Below are 25,721 nucleotides of genomic sequence, written 5' to 3'. Positions count from 1 at the left end.
AGGGAAAAACACAGCAGTCAATGAAATAATTAGAAATTAGTAAAAATAATACTGAATAGATAAAAACAAAATCTATATTGTTCAGAATTGTTGTCCAACAGAATTAAGACACTAATCAAACTGGCCCAGACAAATGTGATAGAACTCTCAACAACTTTGTTGCACACCTTTCAAGGCAATCCAACAATTTCTGAAGCTGTCAATAAAACGTGTGCACCTTCTCAGAGAAGGCCACTTCAGAATAGTCCAGGGTTTTGCTCTTAGCAATTCTTCTGTGTTTTTAGCTGTGTGTTTTGGGCCACTATCATCATGCAAGACTCTTAACCTGCAGGTGAGATGAAACTATGTGACACTGAGCAGAATAATTCCAGAATGCCTTGACAGCATTGAGATATGATTGTACGCTGCACAGATTGAAGATCCCCTGCGCCAGATGTAGAAAAGACATCCCAGAAAATGGCATCCTTCATCTTTCACAGTAGGTGCAGTGTTCTCTTTCTTTGAGCTTAGAGCCGATGTGACTCGCTCCACTTTCCGCAAGGACATTCACTCACGATCTTTGTGCCTCAGTATGTATTTTGATACATTTTACCAGTTTCAAATTATTTCAGTGACCATTCAGTTTTTTTTCTTTAACAGGAGGCAAGAAATAATTTTGCCTGCATTGTATGAGGATTGTGTAGTTGAAACACTCTGATCTCATTAAGTCTGTGCGCGTGTGTGTGCATGCGTGGGTGTGCGTGCATTGGTAAAATCCAACCCCAGGGAGCCACAATGCCCACCTTATGGGCTAAACCTATTACTATACAAACGTGCACACACACACAAAAAATCACACAACAAAGACTCCCCTGCATGGCAGTAGTTCAACTCAGTGCATTAGCTTCTGTTTGTGGCTCTGTGTGCAATACTTTAATTTTATCGCTGGGATGAAAAACAGCACATGTAATTGCTTTGACAGTATTATAGGGTCTGCACAGGCATACAGGCCAAAGCAGGACAAACTGCAGGGGACACTCTCTCACTCTTAGACTTTCATTAAAAACACTTTGTTGTAAAATGCAATGATAAAACACTATAGCGTAATGCGACAATATTGTCGCTGTTGGCTTGGTGTTGTGGAAGATTGTGTTAGCATGCAAACAGGGCATGAACTGGCAATCTGAAAGTTTTGGCAGATGAGTCACAAGGCAATCACCGCCATGTGAGGTGTGTTGCATGAACTCTCACAAACACATCTTGCCAAGATTCAATGATAAGCCAATGACCAAAAAGCAGCATTTGAATTGAAAATGCCCAGAAATTAATATAAGGCAAAAAAAAAAAAAAAGGACAGAAGGAAAAAAAACGAGTCAGGCATCATTATTGGCAACCACACTGTACCCCACTTTCCTCATGTTTACAATTCACAAGTGGACACAGGGTAAAAGCTTTCATACCGGTAATTAAATTGTGCGTTTGCTGTTCTGTAAACAAAATAATTCTATGAACAACGGTGAATTGATGTATGCTAGTGGAATACAATAGAAGTCCTTAAATATGTCATTCCGTCAAATACCGTCAAATAAAATGCTTTTGTCATCTTAGCGAATTGCAGTTAACGAATGGAAAATTTGAAATGAATGATGATTCAAACAGCGAAAAGATTTTCCAAAGCCAAATGCTGTTCTTAAATACGTATTATGCATAGAAAGACAGTAGATAACAAATCAAACAGAACAAAAGTGTAATTTTCTGCTTAACATAAAGAAAAGAAAACATAAAAAGCAATAGCAATCACTTGCTCGAATTTTCGAGGGCTACGTATATTTGTTCCTGATGACATCATGCTGACATAGAAATGACAATGAAAATAAAGACAAACTATAATTTGCTTTTCCTAGCTTCAAATGAATGCTGTTCAGACACAGTAGGGCTGCACAGCTTTGGTTGCTTCAAAGCAAATCGAATTATATGTTAGCCCAGTTTAGAGTGTGTGAATTTTATTTATTTTTATTTATTTGTTTGTTGTTTTTATATTGCATCACAATATTAATATTCCCTGCATTGTGCAGCCATACTCCAAAGCATGAAATAAACCTACAAACTGTAAACAAGCGATGGTGAGGTTGGCGGAGAATGTGGCGGCGGGAGGAGGTCTGGTTGCCATTGGAAACCAGGTCAATGACAGGTGTCAGTCTTACCTGCCGCCAGGCCCCCAGGTGTCTTTTGGTCTTTCATTGTCATCTGTGTCAGCAGACAATGTCCTGCATACAACCATCAACTTTAACGTCTAAGAAATGAGTAAAAGGCTCACTGATGAAAACTTTGTACAATGAAGGTGAAGAGAGATCGTCCTGTATATTTTAATTAGAATTTGTTTTTTCATCATTACGATTTTATTTTTCGTTTTATTTTTCAGCGTCAATTTTACATTCAGCAATGTGATCAACAGAAGTTGCATTTTTAATGTGTTCCATAAATAAAGATGAGTTGAGTAGTCCAGTACAGTATATTTTTTTTATGGACAGTTCAGTTGTATTTAACTTTTAAGTGGAATACATTTGACTTTATAATTTATTTGTTGAATAACCAAATGACTGTTGTAGAATGTAAAGTCTGGCAGCATTCCCTTCTGCAATGAAAATGGGAAACAAATATGCTGCCACCTATTGAGTTGGCTATAATTGTTGATTATGAAGTAAACTCCTTGAGATGCAACATCTTGTTTGCCATGGGGTCCCACACAAGAAATAAAACAAACGCGGCAATCCAAAATACCACTCCAGATAGGATATACAAAAGAACAAAAAAACACAAACACAGTTTCACCACAGAGGGAAAAGAAACAAGTCCAATTATTTCATAAAAATGCAAGATAAAAATAATATTGTAAGATAAAACAAGAGACTGTCGTGTAACGGGACATTCAATTATAATTGAAAACTGACAATCAGTTGAAATTGAAGTTAATTTCCATGTGATCCAGCCATTGTAGATACATATCTATAATTGTTGGTTGTCTTACTAGGGTTTCATATATTGAGAGCGCCTATACAATCATCAACATCATTGTGTCAGACACACAGTCATTAACTAGCAGTCTGAAGAGACCTCTGCACAGACGTGTTTGTAATATGGCAAGAGAATGAGCTAATTTCAGGAAAATAAATGGAATTACTTATTGAATTAGACAAAACAATTTAGGGAACAGTGATAAGGGAGTCAAAATAACCACTGTTGTGCTTTTCAAAATACTGGGCTTGTACTCTTGTATTTATTCTTACACGAGGTGATGTGCCTGACACTAATTAAAGGTTGTTGTTGTTGTTTACTTGTATTGTATTTCCATTGCCCTCTGCTAATCATTTCACTGTTGGGTTAAACTACAGTCCGATTGCAGGATTTGTTTTCTCGACTGTCAACTTCCTGCCGTTCACGTCGCACGTGTTGCCTACCTGTGCTTGTAGAGGTAGAAGGCAAATCCCGACAGGATGAGGGCAAAGAAAGGAACCAAGATGGCTGCTGCCACAGAGCTGCTGTTCGTATAAGGATTGGATGGGTCTATCGCCATGGTTACAGGGCCTGACATCACAGACACGTACACTTTGAATTTACGGCTAACTGAACAGTGTTTTTCATTATACAGTGTTGCCGATGTTGCATTTTGGAAACGTTAACGTTAATTAACCCTCAAGTATAAAAAAATAACAAGAGGCCACTGCAGCTGCATTGTTTCATACCTTGTCTTGTCAGATAGAATTTGCCAAAGTCTTTACTGTGAATATGCCCTTGGTAGACAAATGTTTTCTGGTCGGATTCTGCAGTCACCTGAAGTAAGAACAGCAAGGAAAGTTAACATTATGGTATGAACAGAAGTAACAGCTGCACAAAGCATAAAAATATACATACGAAAAACACTCTCATCAGGAAACCCGCTGTGGCGGTAACAGACACATTATCCATTCCGGAGGGTGAATGTTTTATAATGTCGTCTTCATTACATCGTATTGTATCATAAAAGGCATTACACTGCAATGCACTGCTATAAATCCACATTGCCTTGTGAGATTTACAACATGAAATAACATAGCATGAACACTATTTGTTTCTATCCAGCTAATATACGTTTAAGGTGCAATGAGGTGCATGCACTTGCAATGAGTCTTTTTCTTTTTTTTACCTCCGATGCATTACTCAATAAAATCACTATAGAACACTTTTAGTGGACTGAATGAACCAAAATAAAACATCATCATCCAGCGGCCTTAATAAAGTTTTATTAGACAGGCAAGAGGTGAGTAGTAATGTTTCACTTTTAGTTGTCTTGGGGGAGAAAAGTTAACCTCAAAGTCTTGTGTGTGGAAACATCTTTCTTGTCTATAGTGGTTTACTAATTCATAGTGAAAAATTAGCTAACAAACTGGCTAATACGAAAAAAAGATCTTCCACATGGTGTAGACTACAAACTGATTTAGTAACATTTTCACGTTTTTTTTTACTTGTTCTTGTGTTCACAAAGATGATAACAAAAGCCTTTTAGTAAACCATAGAAATCATCCATAGAAAAGATAATTAGACTTCATTGTAAGCCATTGTAACAAGTTTGCATAATCTGACAGACAGGAAAATGTTTGGAATTTTAATGCACTTTGCAAAGACCCGATGAAGGCGACATATTCATGCAATAATGTGTGTGAATGGCGCCTACTCCAGCTAAATAGCTACAAAGTTTTCAAAAGAAGAGGTTTGCCTTACATATCCATCCATTGCCCAGTTGTCATTCTTAAACTTGTTGTAGTAATGCTCTGTGGGCCCTTTGACTTGATAGACCTTTAGTAGAAGATGGTTCTCCTCAGATTTGTAAGTACCTTCAGAAGACAGATAAAGAAGTGCGGTTAGAGGTGCAAACGATGTTAAGACAATTTGGTTGGGTGGTAGCAAGTTTGAGTTGAATGTCAACCAAATTGTTCTTCTGTGACCGATGGATTTCTGGAGAGTCACAATCCTGTCAGATGATTTACAGTTGCCACCAGTGATACCGCATATTATATGATCTATTAAACACAGTAATAAGCATGACTGTAGGCTCTGCAATATCACAGAAAACCATATTGTTTCTGCTCTCTCTGCTGCGATTGCTCTTATCAGGCATCGACCTCCCGTCAGTCAAGTGCGAATAATGAGTGTGAATCAATGTGGGATCTCTTAAGCATTAACACCTTGAACACCCTCTCTTGTTTTTCATGTTGGATTTGCCGCACAGCTTTACTCGAAAGACACGAAAAGTGATGTCATTTCTTTTAAATCTCACTGCCACAAATACAATGGCTTTCCAAGGAGCTATGCGAGAGCAAAATTTTATTTTGATTGGAGTCAGATAATGTATGAACATGTGCCTCTCTATTTTGGTGCTTGTGCCAACGTTGACTCATGGCTATAGACGTCATCGATGAACAGAATTTTACTCTTTCGGCCAAAACATGCAGAGAGAACCTGAATGACAGATTTTGTGTTTACCCGATAGTCTGATCGACACTCCACTGGTCTCCAATAAGGTGACATTAACTCTACCACTGCTAGCATTAAACCCAGTCACTGTAAATGTGGTGGCCTGTCTCTTGCCCAGATATTCGTAGAAACCTCTCCAATCGGAGTTGGGAGAGAACACGTCCACCGGAACTGGGAAGAAAAAAAACAAGACTTTTAATAGTTTTATATCCGTCCGTCTGTCCGTCCATCCATCCATCCATCCATCCATCCATCCATCCATCCATCCATCCATCCATCCATCCATCCATCCATCCATCCATCCATCCATCCATCCATCCATCCATCCATCCATCCATCCACCCATCCACCCATCCAGTACACAATGCAGTTCTGCTGGTTGTGTTCAACAGTGTGACCCCGTTGATACCTCGTATTTTGTTCTTCTGGATGTCCGTCTCTCCTCTGCCTTTGGGATTGACTTTAACTCCAACTGCAATGTAAACATAATGTTGGTGGGTTAATTTGGGGATTTGGGGGTGAAAGCAATTTCATGTGTGTCAAGAGAAGAGAGCAAAATGATTGATAACTGTGAAAATTATGTTTGTGAATGATTGCCTTGTCAATTTGCAGTGGCATTTGTCATTAGGGGAGTTTTCTGTTCGAATGGGAATGAAAGTACAAAACAACACCTTGTGTACAACAACATAACATTATTTTGCAGTGATGCAGTTTCAGGAAAACCGGCGAGGAAATAAACTCATAATGAAGTTTTCACAAACCTGTAAATGGTGCTTTTAGTATTGTGGCATTTACTGTACTATGCAGTAATATTTGTCTCTGATTTATGCTTAAATCAAGGCAAAAAAAGTTAAACATTTCCCTTTCATCTTCCATGGAAATTCTTGCCACAAAGTCAAGGCCAAAAAGCCAATTTGCATACCTTTACACAGTGGTGGTTTTCCTGACCATCTCCCATCACTTTTACATGTTCGGTGTTCGGATCCTCCAGCCAGATAGAAACCATCTTGACAGGTGTAGATAAGTGTATAGCCCAATGTTGGCAGGTCCATCGAGCGAATGTCCACATTACTGGGGGTCTCGGGCTGGCGGCACGAGTGGGCTGAATAATGGATGAGAGTCAGTAAATTGTATGCTTTCATATTTAAAAAAAATACTTTACGAAACCATAACGGCAACGCACCAATACATTCAGGTTGTGTTCCACTCCAGGTGAGGTTTTCTAAACACGTTCTTGTGGTGGAGCCAAGGATGTGGTAGTTCTTACGGCATTTAAATGAAATCTTACTTCCGACCTAAAGAAGCGTGGGGGTAAGAAGATCACCAACCGAAAACTTTTTTTTTCTGTGTAAAAAGTACATGCTATGTTCGTGATGAATTAAGATTAAATAGACAGTAGACTGTCATCCCTGACCTGGAGGCCCGAAGCTTGCACAGGGATACCATAAGCTGGTGTTCCTGGGTCACGACAGCTGTTAAATGCAGGGTCTTAACAAACACACACACATAAACACTGAATTTTCACATTCATCTTTGGAGGACACTTACTATTTTTCATAGCCAGGGAAAAGCATAAAAATTGCAATAGATATCAGGCACCTTTACCCTTGTTACATTATACAGGTAAGATTTATTTCATTTTGTACTGGTAGTCAGGTTATAAAAAACAGACTTGTTAAAGATCCAAATTTGGACAACACATATTTCCTTGTCATTCGTGATCATTCGTTACCTATACAAGCTGGTTGTTGGCCACTCCAAATCCCATCAGCCTGACACACTCTGGAGGCAGAGCCAACCAACAAGTAGGGCGTCTGGCAGTAGAATCGGACCTCTGACCTGTGGAGGCAAACACCCCAACCCCACAACGCAAACGAGTTGAACAAAATCCATCATACAGCCTGCCCTACATCACTGTAAGTGTGAAGTTGTTCCATTCTGCTCCACTTATTACACTTTGAAACTCTAGAACCTATTTTGATGAGAGTTGCAACACTTTCTTCTCGTACAGCCATATAAAAGCCCAGTTGGCCTTTGTGCTTGATACACTGTCCCAATGAACAGCCTCCAAGAGTAATGATTATAAAACAAAGTAATAGTCATCATCAATATTGTTTACCACTGACCGGTAAGTAAAGATACTCCCTTCCCGAAATCCGCCTCCAGGAGAGCCCGGATCGCCACATAGCATGGCTGGACACACCAAAGATGTCAAGTTAGAATTTGAAGGTACTGTAATATGAATCGTTTCACAAATAATATGAGTGAAGGCCAGCTGACTTACGCAGACATTGCGGAACATCTCCGTTCCATGTTCCGTTTCCCTCGCAGGTCAATACAGCCGGCAAAGACAATTGATAACCATAGAAACAACTGTAGCTAACACTTGAGCCCCACGAATAGTGCGTTCCTTCTACTTCCCCATTTGGTACTTGAAGGGGAGGTCCGCATTGGATCACTGAAACACACATCATATTCATCATCACTAATTCAGTTTTTTTAAATTTTATTTGATTTGACTTTGCACATATTTGTGTGTTGAGCCATCTGACAGCTTGTTGGATGTGAATTGCTGCGACTTTATTGCTGATGGTTATCGTGTATCACTTTGAGAGTTGGGGACATGTGTCATTGTGTGCACATGCATGTATGAACGGGCCAACCATCAAATTACTACTATATCTCTCTGCCCTGCCTAACATCATGTGAATTGAGTACTTTGTAATGATTTTTCATAGAAATGGAGCTCGGCAAATATAATGATCTGAAGAAAATGTGACGACATTGACTAAGTACATTGGGATACAATCTGGTGATCTGCAACTACACATTTCTCAATATAACTATTTCAAGGCAGATGTACACTTTGACATGGTCTTTGGAATCATGGCTCATGTAACCCATCCATGCTCAGCTAGCACATATATGCAATAACAGCAAGATCAAGAATCAATGGATGACTATAAAGCCAAATCCCAACAGTTGTTGCCCGACCAGCCACACTAAGAGACCACACAACATATGGGCATGTTCCTCGCCGCTTGCTTTAATGAGTTCTTCTGCTCTCCCATCTCTCCACTTGAGTCTTGTCTTGCTTCCCTCACTAGGCAGCACACGATCAGGGTTTCTGAGCTGAAAATCGATTCGTGAATTTGGGGAAAAAGAATCAGGTCCAATCAGAAGATGGACTGCTCTACTTAAAAACCTAACCCTAGTTTGAAACCTTAGTTTGAAACCCTAACCCTAGTTTGAAACCCTAGTTTGAAACCCTAACCCTAGTCTGAAACCCTAGTTTGAATCCTTAACCTTAGTTTGAAACCCTAAATCTAGTTTGAAACTGTAATCCTAGTTTGAAACCCTAGTTTGAAACCCTAAACCTAGTTTGAAACCGTAGTTTGAAACCCTGACCCTAGTTTTAAACAACTATTTCATTTATGGTACAATCAACCCGGCTATTCGTGTGGGATTAGGACCAGCCAGGCCCATGAACAGCCAAAATTTGCATATAATTGACATGCGTTGAAAGGATAACAAAATAGTAACAATTAAACCCTAAAAAAATCCTTCCCAAACGCTGATGAACGTTCAATACAAGGAAAATTAGAAAATGAGGATTAAGGTGCAAAACCTCCCAAATTATTTTAAAATATTAGAACAAAATGTCTGACTTTATATGGTGAGCAACTTTGGGTTCTTCACGATGGATGGGGGCACAGAATGTCACCTGGAGTAAACAATATTGTTTGCTGTAATGTATTTTTTTGTATGGATCCAATCAATGACGATCGGTCAGCAAAATCTGACAAGCATGTGATGAGAGATGTATCCTGACTACTAATTTGCAGGGACAAAGCATTTTCATTTTCTAGCTCGTTGTCATTCTAGGAGCAACATAAGTACAACAAGTTCTGAAATTACAAAGCTAGCTGTACAGTATTATAAAGTACCCTCACAGACTTGACTGATTGCTATTGCTGCTCCGTGACTATTTTCAGCCTCATCTTGCTTGCTCAAGCACTCTCTGCCATTTTGTGACTTTTTTGTCCTTCGTTAGACTTTCTCCAGGTGATTTGTGCTCTCCTTTTGTCTCCTGCCCATTTTAATTGAATTCCCCTACAGTCCTTCTTCGAGCTGGTCCTTCTGCCATACAGTAACTTCTGTCCATTTTTCTTGAATTTTAATCCTCTTGCATTGCTCTTCTCGAATTATTGCTCTTGTTGCACTCCCATGACTGCCCCCTTTTGTCTTTCAGGCATCTCTTTCTTGGTATAATTCAGCCAGTCAACACATTTTATAGGCTAATCCCTACCCTCTTGTGTGTTTACAGGTTTGGGGGCAGGTATTGATTTGCCTCTTTTGTTTCTCCCATAATGTGCTTCCTCTCTCGCCTGCCTCCCTGCAATGCTCTCATTGCAGCCTCGCTGATGGCACATCACCTTCACTCCTTTTGCTGTTTCATTCACCCCCTTGACTCTCATGTTTCCTAATGACACCACCCTCCTAAATCCTCTCTCACTTTGTTGTGTCTTTTTAATGGCTCTGTCCCCCCCACAAACACACACAAGGACATTTGGTGTTTTGTATTAAAGCACATCCTCTGATTTCCTTGAATTTGAGTAGGTTTCTTTACTTGAGATGAAATTAGTAGGAGAGTCTAACCACTGCCATTATGACAGTGCTCAGACAAAGCTTCAAGTGACATTTTGACATTCTTAGTTGCCATAGTGAGTACAGTGAGAAATGTGGTGAGTGTTTCTGTATCACAGTTGAGAGGTTATAAATTAAAATCTAAGCGTAGTGCTTTTATTGTAGAACTCGGATGTTAACAGGGGCACCACCAGGGTTTAACCAATGGTGGCCATGTATACACTTTATGACTTCTTTATTTGTTAGCCAATAAAACAAATCGTTGTGGAACAGTCAGTTTATCGGGGATGACATATACACAACAGGGTATAACGGAGCTATCCATGGTGCTGGTTTCTGACAGTTGGTCTTCTGTGGTACATAACTGTTACCCGTCGCAAGTTTTAAGGCAAGATGCAGTTTCAAATGATGGCAGCCTTGCCGGCAGATTGTGTAACACCTGCCCCTCCTTTCACTACAGTAGGCTTGGATGTGTTTGCCTCTTGGAATCTAGCTACACATCACACAAGAGGTGTCAATGCCATGAACAAAGGATGGGCTCTTATTTTCTCATGCAAAATATATTAGTCTGCACATGAGATCATTAGTAACACCCCACCATTGACAATTACGTTTTCCCCACTCGAGAACAGTGAGTGAACCAGAACAAAGCCTATTTGCATATTTATGAAATGAAAATTGCTTGAAAAAGGGCATCCTGGCAACTGCCAACCCAAATGATCTTGCGAACCTGATAAAAGCACATTAATGACTTTTTTTATTTTTTATTTTAATTGTGCCTTCTGGCCTTTACTACACACAGTTGCTTAGCCTCGATGCATATCCAATTGCTTTTATTGTCAATGATGACTTAATATTGGGGTGAGCCAGACTGCACTGAGCAGCAAAGACAGGCAGGCTAGGTTCCATTTCTGGTTTTATATTACTTTTTGCCATGACTGGTTCCATTCTGTGGTCACAAAAAACAAAGACAAAGCAAAACTGAATAAAATGATGCTTTAACCTTTGAGACTTTGTGGGACCTTTGAGGTTTTTTTTTTTCCCTGGAAGTTTTAGGTGTTTCTTTTTTTTTATTAAGGTTTTCACTATACTTGTTAGCCAGTCAGCAGAATTCCACACAATCCATCCTTGAGCAGTTTTCATGAAAAAAAAAGGTGATTTGTATTGTGGTGCACTTTCATTAAATTCTATGGGAAATTGAGCTGGCCTTCGGCATGGGCCAATGCTCTTAGTTATCTAATGTCCTTTATTGCCACGCCCCTTCATCCCTTTAATTCCCTCAACCTTCCCTTACTTACTATGTTCATTTTCTCTTCTTCCTCCAAACTCTCACTTGATTGATTTTGGCTGTCAGGCCGCACGTTGAAAATGACTTTTTTTTAGAATCTTTATTAATCCTTGAGGGGACGTTTTGTTGAGGCGTAGACACACATGCACACAAAGAGATGCGCGCACGCACAGCTATAGAGGGGTTAGAAGGTGCTGTCAAGGGAACAGCTGGAGGTTGGAGAAACAAAAAAGGACTGTTGAATAACAAGGTTGCTCTCTATCCCATTTGTGGACATGTATGAGGAAATGGCGTCCCCAATACGGGATCAAATAAAACCCTGTGAATTGTTTGAAGAGCTTTTTGCTCATTCTTCTGCTCTCCCTCTAATTTTCCGTTTTTCAATTTCCAGGCCCTCTCTCATTTTCGATCACCAACAGTATCTCCTGCTTCTCAGTTTCCCCTCTCTGTGCATCTCCACTCTGCAGGCTTTCTTAGCTTTTTCATCTCAGTTCAAAGCGCCGGCAACCGCAAGAGCCAGCTGGAGATTTTGTGTTTGTGGGATGAAATGGTGGAGAGAGTTTCAGGAAACATTCCTTTGAATGTTGTTGCGAACTGTGGTCCAAACTCTAAATATGGACTCTTGTAGAATGTTGGGCTCATTTGGGTTTAATGCATTCCTTTTTATTTTCTTCCTTTGTGTTTGTGGAGAACAAAAGATGCTCTGGAAATAAAGCAGCTCTTAGCAATTTGTTATTTTCAGTCCCAAAATTTAATTTTGTCTCAGCCTCCTGACTTGCTAGTCTTATTTTAATTTACTAGGCTGCACAGAAAATATCTTACCAAGAGTTTATTACTACACTTTTTTATATCAATATCAACGCTGTATTTATACTTGACACAAAATCATTTTTCATACCTTTGAAGCTTAAATGTAAAATATGTAACTATGATAAATTTGGCTGATTAAAAACAGTGGGGAAGAAATTATTTGAAATACAGGCTTAATGGCATACAGTATCAGAACCAGAAATGCAATTGTAATCTTTTTACACTGCATTTTGAATGTGAAATAGACTTATATATATTTTATGGGAAAACATCTAAATTCTTCTTTCGAAGTTAGACGAGACAAAGTAGAGCCTGTCATAGTGTGTTTGTGTCTTACCTTTACAGCTGGGTTTGGTTTGGTTCCACTGTCCATCTTTAGTGCAGTGTAAAACATTGCGTCCTGGTCCAAGTGGATCCATCAGGTGACCCGGGTTACAATGGTATGTTACCGTGTGGTTGAAAGTGAAATCATGTCCCAGGTACAAGCCGTTGGCTATCGGCCCTGGGTCTCCACAGCTGATCACTGCAAGAAGTAGGAGCACATTGTGTTACGGATGGTAAAGTTCTGCCTACCTTTAATTTGTAATTCTGCGTTTCTGAAAGATAGTCTCCAATTTTACTTTCTCTTTGAGTCTGTGTCACAGCTACAAAGTGCTGTCAAATTGAGCCAAGTTGGAATTTCTCAGTCCCGCTCTTTCCCTTACCAGTGCAGTCCGGTGGTTGTCCCGTCCACGTCCCATTTGTCGTGCAGTGTCTGGTGGTCAGGCCCGATGTTCTGAACCCTTCCCAGCACGCGTAGGCCACTGAGCTGCCAAAGGTGATGCCGTCACTGAAGACGATCCTGCCTTGGGCTGGGGTGCCAGGATTGCCACATGACACCGCTGAGGAGTGAAGGCATATTTCAAAATGATGCTTTAATCTTATTACTAATGGCAGTGTGAGAAACGCTGGCTTGCTGTCACTCAAGGTCAATCCTGTGTATTGTTTGCAATAATGAGATTATCGCTGGAGCCAGATGGAAATAACAAAAAACATGTCCTTGAGGTAGTGAGGCTTATTAAATATTAGGGGTTGTTGGATAGATTTCCAGCACTGAATAGCAGGCAGTGCTGTATTTCAGCAGTGAGCTGCAGGCTAAACACAACGATAGTATTCACAGTGGGTTTCAAACTGCTACTTGTTGTTTTTGCTCCAAATGAAAATATGCTGCAAGTATGCATCAGCCAGTCACGCTCACTGGCCAAAACACGAGTAAACCTGCATAATCACATATAATTCAATACAAGAGCTGTACCAACCATAATAATGCTCAATTTTGATTGACATTGTCAAGGAAAGTATTTGTATGTGAAGCACATTGCGGTATCTCATGTATGAAATGCGCTATGTAGTATATACAACAAACATGTCTTGCCTTGACTTGCATGCTTCTATCATTTTGGTAAACAAAATAAAAGAGCTACAACAACAAAAACAAACTAAGGAGGTTGTTATCGTCTATATTCGTGTCCTGTGTGTAGTTTTGGATGTAATACGTAAGTGTGAATTTTGATGATGCAGTGGCTTGATCCAAAAATGTTGTTTTTGGGTATAAGAATACCCCAATAGTATTAAAATGAATTAAAACGTTTCAAGACAATAGAAACATAACTCATACATGTATCAAATATTAATTAGTTTGAAGACATTTGAATGCTTAATCAGTGTGAGCAATCCACATGATTCTTATTTTTTTTTTTTTTTTTGTGGGGTCTCATTCCGTGTTTTCCCCTGGACCGTGAAGAATTTCTCATTTTCTCAGTCAACCTTCGACTTTGTGGAAGTTTTCTTGTTGTAAATGCATAACTGTTGATAGAGCACATGCATCTACAACTGCGTCTGATGAAAACACTCTACTGCATATGATTAGTGGGGCACCCAGCTGTTCCAAACAAACAGTAGCAATGATTATGGAGACAACCCATAGAGTATCTTCAAAGATCTTGAAATTGGACAATGCCTTTGCATTTGATGTTGCACCACACTGGTGCTTTTTGTTAGGACGCTTTGTAGCTTGTTATCCTCGCTAGGTTCATGCTGTGTGATCGAGGCATTAGATTCATTCCATCTGCAGGCGTAATAACTGCCTCATCAAACATTTTTTCCCCCCAAGAAGGGATATTTAGGCTTTCTGCGTTCAATGAGAAAACGTTTTTTTTTGTCCTTCCATGAAGCCATACTAACATAAAAAGAAGAGGGAGGAAATGGCTAGCCCCCGGCACACTCATTAAGAACATGCCAGTTGACAACTTTAACAAATAAACACCTATTGATGAGGAACATCAATGAAGGGAGAAAGTGTGGATTTGGTTGTGTTGTCAAACATTGTGTGTCTGTCCACATGATGGATGTGTGTATGGATCTTTGTATGTCTCAGTGATAGATAAAGCAGCCTCCACTGATTCAGCTTTTAACCACCATTAGTGTAATGAAAAGCCGACAAGACACAAAGAATTAGTGTCACGCCAACAGAGACTTGGGCAAGCTTAGAAACTAGTTGGAGTAAGTGCATACATGTTTGTGAAAAATAAGATGCATTGATAGGCAGATAGAAGGGTTAGGATTTTCGAAATATGACCTTAAATCATTAATGACATGCAATGGTAGAAGGTGTGTTGAATATAATCCACATATACTATAATACACATTTCATTGTTTATTATACTAACAATAGAGGTCAACATTTCAAAAATAGTGACAGGTTGCACTCCATCCAGTCTGCATTTTATGTTGTTTCAACAAACTGTCTAATGCTATAGTTCCATATTATCTTGCACCAAATGTTGCTCAATTCCTTCTACAACGGCTTGCTTAGTGGCGTTATCTTTTTCGGGCAAGTAAGGACAACCTTTATTCCTCAATTATGTCAAAGCATGGTGATTAAAAACTTTAAGTCTCTAGATCAATCAAATTTCCCACATGATCAACAAAGTTCTGAGTCATACATAGCTACTTATCATACATATCCCTAATAGAATTTCATACAAGGGTTGTATAAAATTTGATATTATTGATCGCTACCACTGAATGTAATGTGGATTTTTAATTAAAGTCTTTAATAAGAACAGGGGAACCCTAAGGGAATTATAAGTAATTATGATTTAGCGGGCCAATGACTGAAAGGGAAATTATTGTATATTTTCATTATGTGTTATTGACTTGATGGGCCTCAAAGTGATAACCTAAACTTAAGATTTCTGTGTTTGAAGCACCACATTGGCATTATTCTACATAACAATCGTAATTAAATAAAAAAATACTTGCACAACTGTTACTACTACTTGGTCACTTGACTTTGGGTGCTGTCGCGTGACTCTATTTCAACAAAACAAGTTAGCCATTAGTGAGGTTTGACTCCGTTTCATCCATCAAATGGAACTGGGTAGTCACATGACAGCACAAAGTCTACACCGCCCGGACGAAGCAATTTTCAAAGTGACAATTTTACATGACGTGTGGCAGATGCAAAAGAAGAAACAATAGCCTGTGACTCAGAAGAGGCAGTACACCCAAGGCATCATATTTAATCTGTTTATCTTAGAAATGCAAAAAAGAAAAACAGTTGTCATGTGCTGTCATCTGTGTCTGCCTAAAAATGTCCGCATTTTAGTATTCAAGGACTCCAAATTGAACTTGAGAAAACATGTTGCAATATCCTGCTGAATCTATTCAGCTGTTCTTCAAATGCAAAGAAAATAATTTTGAATTTTTTTTGCAGCTGAATTTCACTACATTTGTTGTTTTATGAAGAGCTAATTCGTCGCTGAATTTAAAGTGATATAGTTTGGCACTAAAGTTGCACATTCCTGGTTTGTATTTTTGTCCGTTTTGACATTTATCATCCATCCATCCATCCATTTTCTGTACCGCTTAGTCCCCACGGGGGTCGCGGGCGTGCTGGAGCCTATCCCAGCCGTCATCGGGCAGTAGGCGGGGGACACCCTGAACCGGTTGCCAGCCAATCGCAGGGCACACAGAGACAAACAACCATACGCACTCGCACTCACACCTAGGGACAATTTGGAGTGCTCAATCGGCCTACCAAGCACGTTTTTGGGATGTGGGAGGAAACCGGAGTGCCCGGAGAAAACCCACGCGGGCCCGGGGAGAATATGCAAACTCCACACAGGGAGGGCCGGAGGTGGAATCGAACCCGCACCCTCCTAACTGTGAGGCGGACGTGCTACCCAGTGCGCCTGACATTTATCAGATTAAAATAAAATAAAAATCAGAAATGACTCACCAGCTCATCAGTACTTGAGATGTTTTTCACTAAGTACTTTAACTGAAGTAATTGTTTGGAGCATTACTCTCTACTTTTACAAATCATATTACACTAAAATAACAACATTCTTACTTGCGTGCAATGTTTGGCAACTTTACCCAACGACAATACAAACACATAGCACAATGTAGGTGAGAACAGGGAAATCATGCCGCTTTCCTTTTTTGTGTTCTCCACAGCGATATGAGGACCCACTTAAATTTCTCTCTCAAGGGTTTAAGAGGCATCTTTGGAAACTCCTTTGTTAGCACAGATTGGGAACTCCAGTGCAGTCACAAGCTGAAATCCTCTATATCTAGGCCACACACACGCACGCAAGCACACACGCGCAAGTAGAGCTCAGTAGTTTTCCGTCTGTTACCCCCAAAATGCTTCACTTACAGCAGCTTCAATTTCAAATTACATTTCCCGTTGTAGTTTTAACATCTACTGCTGTGTGACATTTCAAGACTTCTAGTGCAGATAGATATCTTTATATTCTGTGTTCGTTTCAGACTACTGTATGGACCATGCAACAAGAATTAGGAGCTCACTGTGACTAATATGCCATGTGAGCTGGATGCAACTAAATTCTTTAAAGCTGAGATTAAGTTACTTAACTTGGGAGGCTAAGATGATTTATTTTTACATACATTATAGAATAATTAAGTCCAGATTTCAGAAAGGCAAAGAAGTTTACAAATAAATTGCACTGTCATATTTTGGTGTCGACCAAAATTTTTGTTCTAAGACTTGTTTGAATGAGAGCCACCTTTAACTTTAAAAAAGAAAAGAAAAAAGTAAAATGCTGCATATTAACATGATACATCACAAATTAGGACACACAGTATTATTAGTCTGGTTTACTGTAATTGTACATGTTATCGTGAGTAACAATGTTGGGTTTGTGGATTTTGGGCATAGACTTCGACTCAGCAGCGGGGTGAGTGGAATTGGATTGGCGGGTGTATTTTCGGTGACTATAATTAAACGCATGACTGAGTTTAGTCAGGAGCGACAAAAATGTCAAGCTGCCAAAGCGAATGGTTGCAGAAGAGTTGTGTGCAAATAAAGAATGTAACTTTGATCTAAAACAAACCCCCTTCTGTGTGTGAATTGAGGAGTGAGAGTATTTGGCATCACTGCGGGTCCCCTGTGTAAACGCTTGCTGCTGGGCTCTCTCACCTTGACACACGGGCTGCGTTCCACTCCAGGTGCCGTTGTGGAGGCACGTTCTCTCAGCGGAGCCAATCAGATTGTATCCCGCCTCGCAGCTGAAGCGCAGCAGGCTCTTGGTTTTAAACTCTTCCCCGCCTAAACGGGCACCGTGGGGAGGAACACCCGTGTCCCCGCACATCCCCGGACTCAGACCTTGAGTGAGAATTGATAGTTAGAGTTAATGTTCCTAATAGTAACAGCCTGGGCAGGTGCACACTTGCATGTAATGGGGAGAGAGAAAGAAATACATAGGCAACATGAAGGCAACCGCACAATTGATTATTTCAGGTCACATACTAGTATGCCAAATATCCTTGTTGATAAAACAATTACTCCTCCTGTTTTTACATCTTATTTTTCTTTTTTAGAGTAATTTGCTCAAAACTGTTAATTAATTTTTATGTATGTACTCTAGTGGCTGTGGATGTATATCTTAGATCACTACATTTTTATTATATTTGTATTATATTAGCACTATAAATGTTGACCTATTTGTCTACATTTCACTGCTCTTAAAATTTAATTCCTACGATGGGATGAATACAATCTCAGCGTGGTGCCCGCAGGCACCAGGTAACCCTCGAGAACCGCAAAAGAAGCCTGTGGGCATGTTCTATAAAAAATGCTCACAAGTGATAGGATACTAAGACTTTTTAAATTGTTATATAGATGCTCATTTTAAAATGTAACTCCAGACTGTATTTCACGTGGATTAGTTTTAGTGGTTTTAAGGGTGAAGTATAAAATATTTTGTTGGGGAAAAATGCATTGATTATATATGATGTTATTTGATAGTTTTGGCTGCATAGACGCATGTATACGGAGGCATTCACATACAGTACAGAACAACGCCCCTGCAAACTAGCATAAGTTTGCATTAAGGCTATGCTAAATTGTTCCAGCAGTGAAAGCAGCGAGCATGTCACAACTTTAGGAGCTTAAATTCCACCGGTAGGGATTTGTGACTTTAAGAGCTCCCATCGAGGCGTCTCGCATCTCAATGAGGTTTCTCCAGCTGCAGGATGAATTTTACCCCGCTGAGCCTTCTGGTCCGAGGCCAGCCGAGCGAGCTTATTGTGTTCCGGCTGTTGAGACAGTTGACGCTGGGTTCGGAAATGATCAGTTGTAGTGTTATGAGGTGTGTATAATAGCCACACTTGACAACACGAGTCGTCTTGTTCACCTTCATCCTCTTCAAAAAAGGTAGACCAAGCCAGGATAAAGAATGTTTTTCACTTGTCTAAATGTTAAAGTTACTGCTGTTCAACAACAGATCGTTGAATATTTTGTTTTCTTCAAATATTTCCCCAGTAACTGGTTTTGATGTCAGTTGGGAATCGTGAAGAAGCAAGACTCAGATGGAATGTGACATTTCTTGAATAAACATGGAGTGTACGACAAAAGTAGGTTATTTGATGACCTTTTTTCGAAGGACATCAACAAGTCAGTCTGAGAAATAATCTTTGGAGTCCGCAATAAGAGGTGGCTTCGAACACGTTGGTGTGGGTGCTGCTATTCATTTCTGTCATATCTGATTTCAATAAAGATAAGAAGAACTAGCAAATGCTTACAAAAAGTTTCTGGCGTCTTCTTGTTGTCAAGCTACAAGCTGAATACTAAAATATAGGATGAATGAGAGCTTGGGCATACACCAAATTTATATTTCTGCCAGTATTATTGTTAATGGACTATTTTTTCCTCCCCTGAAATGAGATTTATTCCACTTTATTTGTTTTTTGGGATCACTTTTCTTTGCATCATTTCCCCCCCTCACACAATTTCGATTCATTCATTTTGGTCATTTCATTGTTTTGATTAAATCTGGATTTTGTGAGTACTATGAGCTTGCAAATTCACTCTGGACTTTCTCAACTCATTTATTTATTTATCTGTTTGAGAAATAAGGTTTGTTTTGCTACTTTGATCAGATCCAAAATATATCACATTTCCCTTCTGGCATTGATTTGAATCGAGGTGCTGTTGGGAGATGCTGTGACCCACTAAGCTTGTACATTTAGAAACACCCTGCTTTGCACATCTTGACTGTTGACTGCAGCGTGTATGTAGAACAATATTTGTAACCAACTCCATATTCCAACAGCTTGTAAACATTGGGGGTAAATCTGCTTGACTTGATTGATCTTACCAGTGCAATAGGGCGGCGCCCCACTCCAAGTACCGTCCTCTTGACATAGCCGTGTAGCATTGCCAACCAGTGTCCCTCCTGGCTGGCAGGAGTAGTGCAGCACTGAGCCATAAGTCCAGTTGTGAGTCCCGGGGATGATCACATTTGGGGGCAGACCAGGGTCACCACAGGAAATAGCTAGAAAGATGGTTGAGAGAGGTTGAATGAGAGAAAGGAGGTAGGGGTAGTAATGTACATGGGAATTGGATCCAAGTATGGATTGCATCTACTTCAACATTAAGCACTACAGGTGGGTCAGAAGGAGCGAAAAAGGGAAGATTGTGAGGGAAGATGGGTGGAAGCGTGATTATTGCTGCATGGTTACATTTGCGTGTATTACATGCAGGAACAAGATAAATATTGTAACAAGTGTCCGGAAAGACTGAATGATAATCATAATAGAGTGGAACCTGAGGTGGTGGTTATTATGCAACCACAATTTTCAAGCCAGATGCACATCAAGTGTTTTGTGGCTTTTTTGTGATCCTATTCATTCCAAATGAAGGACCGACCATAACAACTCTGAATAGCAAAACAGAAGTGATGTAGGAAGAATAAACATTAGAGAATTTGTGATGGCAACACACATGAATGATTTGCCACAAGTCTGACTTTGGTTAAAACGTTTTGATATTGAATGACAATAACAAATGTGATGACATAAGATGAGCACATTAAGGATTTCATTCGAATTTTGGTGCTTTTTATCTAAACCTGCCCTGGCTGCATGGAAGGCAGAAATATGTGTCATGACATAACTTGTGTCCCATGAAACAACAAAAAAAAGAAATTAATCTAACACAATACTTATGGTATTAATAACTAACATAACCAAATGCATGTAATGCCCAGTCATTAACTTGCCTGAGAATGTTCGCACCAATAATTTATTCCAAATGAAATGGGATGGACACCACACAACAAAATCTTCTATTTTCATCTTCAATTTGTGAAAAATTGACATTTCACAGAGGTCAGGCAGCAGAGCTCTCCAGATGACACAGATATGAAATTGCCCTCGATTTTCTATTTCTACCAAACAATCGGTCCAGCGACACCAAGCCAAAGTTGGATTACTCCGTCCTCTCCTTGCCCTTCTGTCACCCGCTTCTCTCCCCCCAATTTTTTGATAAGACCTTGTTTCTTGGATTTAATGCCCCATGCTCCACATCTACCTTGCCCTCTTTATCCCATTCTTCATTTCTACATCCGTGCCGCCATTTCCTCATTGTAAAGTGTTGGGGACTTTCAGAATAGCACATCTTCCCTCTGTCACGATTGACGAATCTCTCTGCCTTATCAGCCATACACTTCCTTACAAAAGTATTAGAAATTCGTGGCAAATGTTTTTACATTCATAGTAGATGCAAAACATTTGTTCATCACCAACGGATGAGTATGGAAAAATGATTGGATGTTTTTTCAATATGGAACACTTGGGAGAGCAACGCAAGCGCAAAATTAATTAGATTTAAAAGTCATGGAATTGGAAGTGTTTGTGGGAGAGAAACATATTAAGGCCTGAAAAATAAAATTATCGTTTTTATTATTTTTAGGGAAGTCAGCAACTGCATAAAAAACAGTATGTGCCCATCCGGCATAATGTGCTTAAAACACACCCAGAAAAAAAACAATTTGGGGGAGGTCAGCACAAACGTCACAGAGTGCTGACTGAGGGAGTGTATGAGTTTTAACTTTGTCATCATGCCATAACATAAAATACACTCCCGCGACTTTAGATGGCCACTTTAAGCCTTCGGTAACCAAGTCTCAAAGGGTTCTTTGAGGGTCTGTTGTGCGATAGGACAGATATGTTCCCTTCATCACACTGAATCACACACCCACATGAACAAATTATCACTATTCAGGCTGTCCTCTGAACCCACTCATGTTCTCTATCTTTTAGTTATTTCAAAAAGCTGTTTACCTCAGACAACCTGGATTGTGTAGCCCTTATTCGGGCATGATAACATTTGTTATTTGAATTAGGATTCAAACAACCTTATAAAGCATCTCAAAGGCAGTAAATCAAAAATGAAAAATAATAAAATACAGTAAAAAATAAAGAATAAATATACAGCAACCCTCCATCTATCCGTTCGTCATGATATTCATTAAGAGAAATTAGAGTGATAATTTTAGTGGGTGTTAGTTAAGAAGGTGTTTTTAATGTAGGGTAAAACTATTTTCATGAGAATATTTCTCGCCTCACCCGAGCATCGAGGGGTTGGTCTGTCCCAGCGTCCATCATGTAGGCAGGTGAGGAGCGCGGAGCCGAGCAGGTAGAAGCCCCGTTTGCAGTGAATGTCCACGGTTATGCCGTAGCTGAAGATTTCCGGGTAACGTAGTCCAGACTGCCGCACACCATTCTCCACATGCCCGGGGTCGGAACAGTTTACCACTGGTGAGAAAGGAGGATAAATGAACCAGGAGAAAATTGATGGAACAAATTTCATGTCATTTCACTGTTTACTTCCTTTACAATTACAGATGATGACAATAATCTCAATGTTTGTGAAAGTTATGATCAAGTAAATTTATTTGAAGATCCATACAATTACATTTATGCTAAAATGTTTTTCTTTGACATGGATCTACGATATTCTTCTACTATCTTGTTATAGTTCATTTCAGCATGTCTTCAATTCTGCTTTGTAGATTTTCCTGTCACAAAATATTTACGGAATGAGTCATTAATTATTAGGCAAGTGGTCCTTTGATGTCCACTAGAAAGACAAGCAGCTTTGAAGCATGCTTCAAGGCAGCAGGTCCATTTTGTTAAAAAGTATTTTGGCCTTAATGTCAGTCAGAAAACGCAGTTTGTTTTCTACATGTCACTGGGGAGACTGATTCAAGTTTAAGTGGGGAACATGGAATATGTATGAAAATGTGCGTGCGTGCGCGTGTGGGCACCCAAGTTGAACAAAAAAAAAAAAAGGTTCTTAATTGACAGCTGCTGCTGAGAAGCAAAAACTGAGTTGGATAAATTCCTCGAATGGAACAGATATGTGCAACGCCGCAGTATCGATCCGGCCCTGCGACCGAGCAGAGCGCCCAGATGTTTTAATACATTTAATACATTAATACAATTTAATACATCATAACTGCTGCAACACAACAAGGTCAGTGGGGGTTGATAATGTTACATCCACGCATGATTAGCTGAGTGGGATTTGTTGCTGGAAATATGCTGCATATTGTGTGCGGTAAATTTACAAGGTGAGTTTCACAAATACAATGGAAGCTCACACTGGTCACACCATTTGGTACACATGAACAATTCTCCATTCATCAAGTCTGCACACCACTTTTCCTGTTTAAAACGGAAGATTACAGGGCAACAGATTACAGTTACAGGGCAAATAGAGAGATAGATAAACATTCATTTACACTTTCACCATGTGCAAACGGAACCCACACTGCCTGCACAGAAGTCAGGAAAATGAACTCCTGCACAAATGAGACGTCTCCCCCTCTCCCCAAATAAGACTGTATAGAATTCTGCTTTTGCAAAGACAATATTCACGGTGACCCTAAGAATGGAATTTGATGCCACATTTGCATACCAACACAATAGAGTAACTAGACTTTTTAGGATAATTTAATTCAATTCCTCACACTCACATTTATGTATTGTGATAAGTATGTCTTAATCTGTGTTATTTGTTACCTTTGCAAAGAGGTAGTGGGCTGCTCCATTGCCCATTGAGTCGACATTGAGCGCGGGTATTTCCACTCAAGATGTAACCTTTATTGCAGGTGAAGTTGACAACATCATTGAGGTTGAACTCACTGCCATTAGTCCGCCCGTTGGCTGGGTTACCGGGGTGACCACAAGTTATGGCTAAGGGTAGAGAATACAAATGTTACAAACTGTCACTGACAAATCAATTGTACACTTTATTAGTACATCTGAAGAATGGAATCAAAACCTACAATGAACATTGTCACTGACACTGTCGGAACTATATTTTTTAAGAATTACTCAGGTGTACCTATTGTTGTGACAAATTATTGTGAATTTATAGTTGATATCCATCCTTCCTGGAATTTTATTTATTAGTTCTCTCATTATGGAAAAGCGGTCGTTAGTGATCTGCTTTTGCAATATCAGGTACTTACGGACACAAACAGGTGTCGTTCCAGACCACTGATGGTCTTGTTGGCAGATTCTGACAGATGTGCCGATCAGGCGATATCCCAGCATGCACTGGTACACCACTGTGTCGCGGTAGCTTGAGCCATCACCGCTAATGTGTCCATTTACAATAGGACTTGGAGAGTCACAGTGGCCAGCTAGGAGGGAAAAAAGCCATTATATCAGAATACAACCTCAAAAGATGCATGTGAAATATGGAAGCAAAAGGTCACATTTAACATTCGTGTATTTATTTCAGTTTAATTTGTTGACCTTGTGGAATAAATTTCTTTGAAGAGAAAAAAATGGTGACACATTCTTTATTTGCACGTGCCACATCTAGGCTGAAACACAATAAAATCACTTTATATATTATTGAATCAGTGTGATAGAAATGCATCAGAAGAAGATCATTTGAGTTAACTGGAGCATGTGAACAGATTATCTTGTTTTTGGTTCACTCAATCTTCAATTATCTCATCTCGACACGCATAGCAACTAACTGTGTGGTCAGAAGTATTGAAACACCTTGCTGTTATACCGAAGCAAAGTCAACACAGCTTTGCAGGCACAGCAGGGAAGACTTTCTAAAATATGTTGGAGCGTGTCTGCGGATGTTTTGTCTATTCATCCAGAAAAACAAAGGTCACTGATGTTGGACCTTTGTGAGTGCCTGTCTCGCGATCTTTATTCCTTTTCATCACAAATGTTTTTTGAAGGAAGGCTTCTTTCACATCAGACTCAGCCTTTGTGGATCTTGCTTTGTGTACTGGGAGCAGAAATATGCCTTGCACCATTTCTTGGTAAAATGAAGAATTATGATTGAGCGCTATATGGGTAGGTGGATGAAATCTCCAAATTGTGAACTGGGATAGGCTCCAGCTCACTTGTGACCCCAATCAGGACACGCAGTAAAGAAAATGAAGGGCGATATAATCCAAACTAGATTTATTGAGACTTACCGAGACACCTGGTTTCAGAACCACTCCACAGCCCGTTGGCTCCACATTCTCTGACATGTGATCCCACCAAAGTATACCCATGGTTACACATAAAGATTGCAGTTGCACCAAATGTGGTCAGAGTTCCAAGTTTGGTGCCGAATGGCGGAGAAGGAAGATCCCCACAGGACAAGACTGCAAAGCAAAATTCAAGTTTAATATTGACAATAGAATATAAAATACTATAATAAAGAACGTGGCGATTAAATTATTCATTTAACAATGTGGTGTATTAAACTTTTGGAATGTAAGGCATAATGAAATACAACTATAATTCCAAGAGGAACAACAGAACAAAACAAACAATAAAATGTTTTAAATCGTTTCCTGCAGTGTCCTGTGGACCCACAAAATTGTTGTCCGACTTTCATAGCAGTGTTGATTATTTGACTTACTTCTGCATGTTGCCGGGTCATCCGACCCCTCCCACGTCCCATTGGCAAGACAGCGTAGTGTTCGATGTCCCGCTCCGAAAGAGAACCCCGCTGAACATTCCAGCATGGCCAAGGAGCCAAATTCTCCCAAGGTCCCAGAGAGCAGACGGTAGGTCACGTGATCAGACAAAGCACCCTCGATGCTGGGACAGTGGATGGCTGGGAAATACATGTAAGGTCATGAGAGCTGAATTAATGAAGAGCACA

At 39.8% G+C, this 25,721-nt stretch overlaps 1 protein-coding gene across 2 annotated transcripts in view; it reads right to left on the bottom strand.

Moving 5' to 3' along the window:
- Nucleotides 1-25,721, bottom strand: part of LOC119120299 (CUB and sushi domain-containing protein 1-like) — a 282,068-nt gene that overhangs the window by 5,775 nt on the left and 250,572 nt on the right. Inside the window, exons 55-75 of one of the 2 annotated variants that reach the window (XM_037247067.1) lie at nt 25,476-25,673; nt 25,042-25,215; nt 24,064-24,237; nt 23,612-23,785; nt 22,154-22,342; nt 19,903-20,079; nt 17,724-17,909; nt 12,940-13,116; nt 12,573-12,758; nt 7,775-7,948; nt 7,617-7,683; nt 7,223-7,329; nt 6,905-6,978; nt 6,674-6,785; nt 6,413-6,592; nt 5,900-5,962; nt 5,500-5,661; nt 4,738-4,850; nt 3,723-3,810; nt 3,438-3,564; nt 2,184-2,246 (exon numbers count right to left, since the gene is read on the bottom strand). In XM_037247067.1, coding sequence (XP_037102962.1) covers nt 2,184-2,246; nt 3,438-3,564; nt 3,723-3,810; nt 4,738-4,850; nt 5,500-5,661; nt 5,900-5,962; nt 6,413-6,592; nt 6,674-6,785; nt 6,905-6,978; nt 7,223-7,329; nt 7,617-7,683; nt 7,775-7,948; nt 12,573-12,758; nt 12,940-13,116; nt 17,724-17,909; nt 19,903-20,079; nt 22,154-22,342; nt 23,612-23,785; nt 24,064-24,237; nt 25,042-25,215; nt 25,476-25,673 — 2,965 coding nt within the window. The remainder of the gene's footprint in view (nt 1-2,183; nt 2,247-3,437; nt 3,565-3,722; nt 3,811-4,737; nt 4,851-5,499; nt 5,662-5,899; nt 5,963-6,412; nt 6,593-6,673; nt 6,786-6,904; nt 6,979-7,222; nt 7,330-7,616; nt 7,684-7,774; nt 7,949-12,572; nt 12,759-12,939; nt 13,117-17,723; nt 17,910-19,902; nt 20,080-22,153; nt 22,343-23,611; nt 23,786-24,063; nt 24,238-25,041; nt 25,216-25,475; nt 25,674-25,721) is intronic. The other variant, XM_037247068.1, reaches the window with a different exon arrangement.

This window comes from Syngnathus acus, chromosome 3 (assembly GCF_901709675.1).
Source record: "Syngnathus acus chromosome 3, fSynAcu1.2, whole genome shotgun sequence".
Classification (NCBI taxonomy): domain Eukaryota; kingdom Metazoa; phylum Chordata; class Actinopteri; order Syngnathiformes; family Syngnathidae; genus Syngnathus; species Syngnathus acus.
This window is presented reverse-complemented; position numbering and strand designations above follow the sequence as displayed.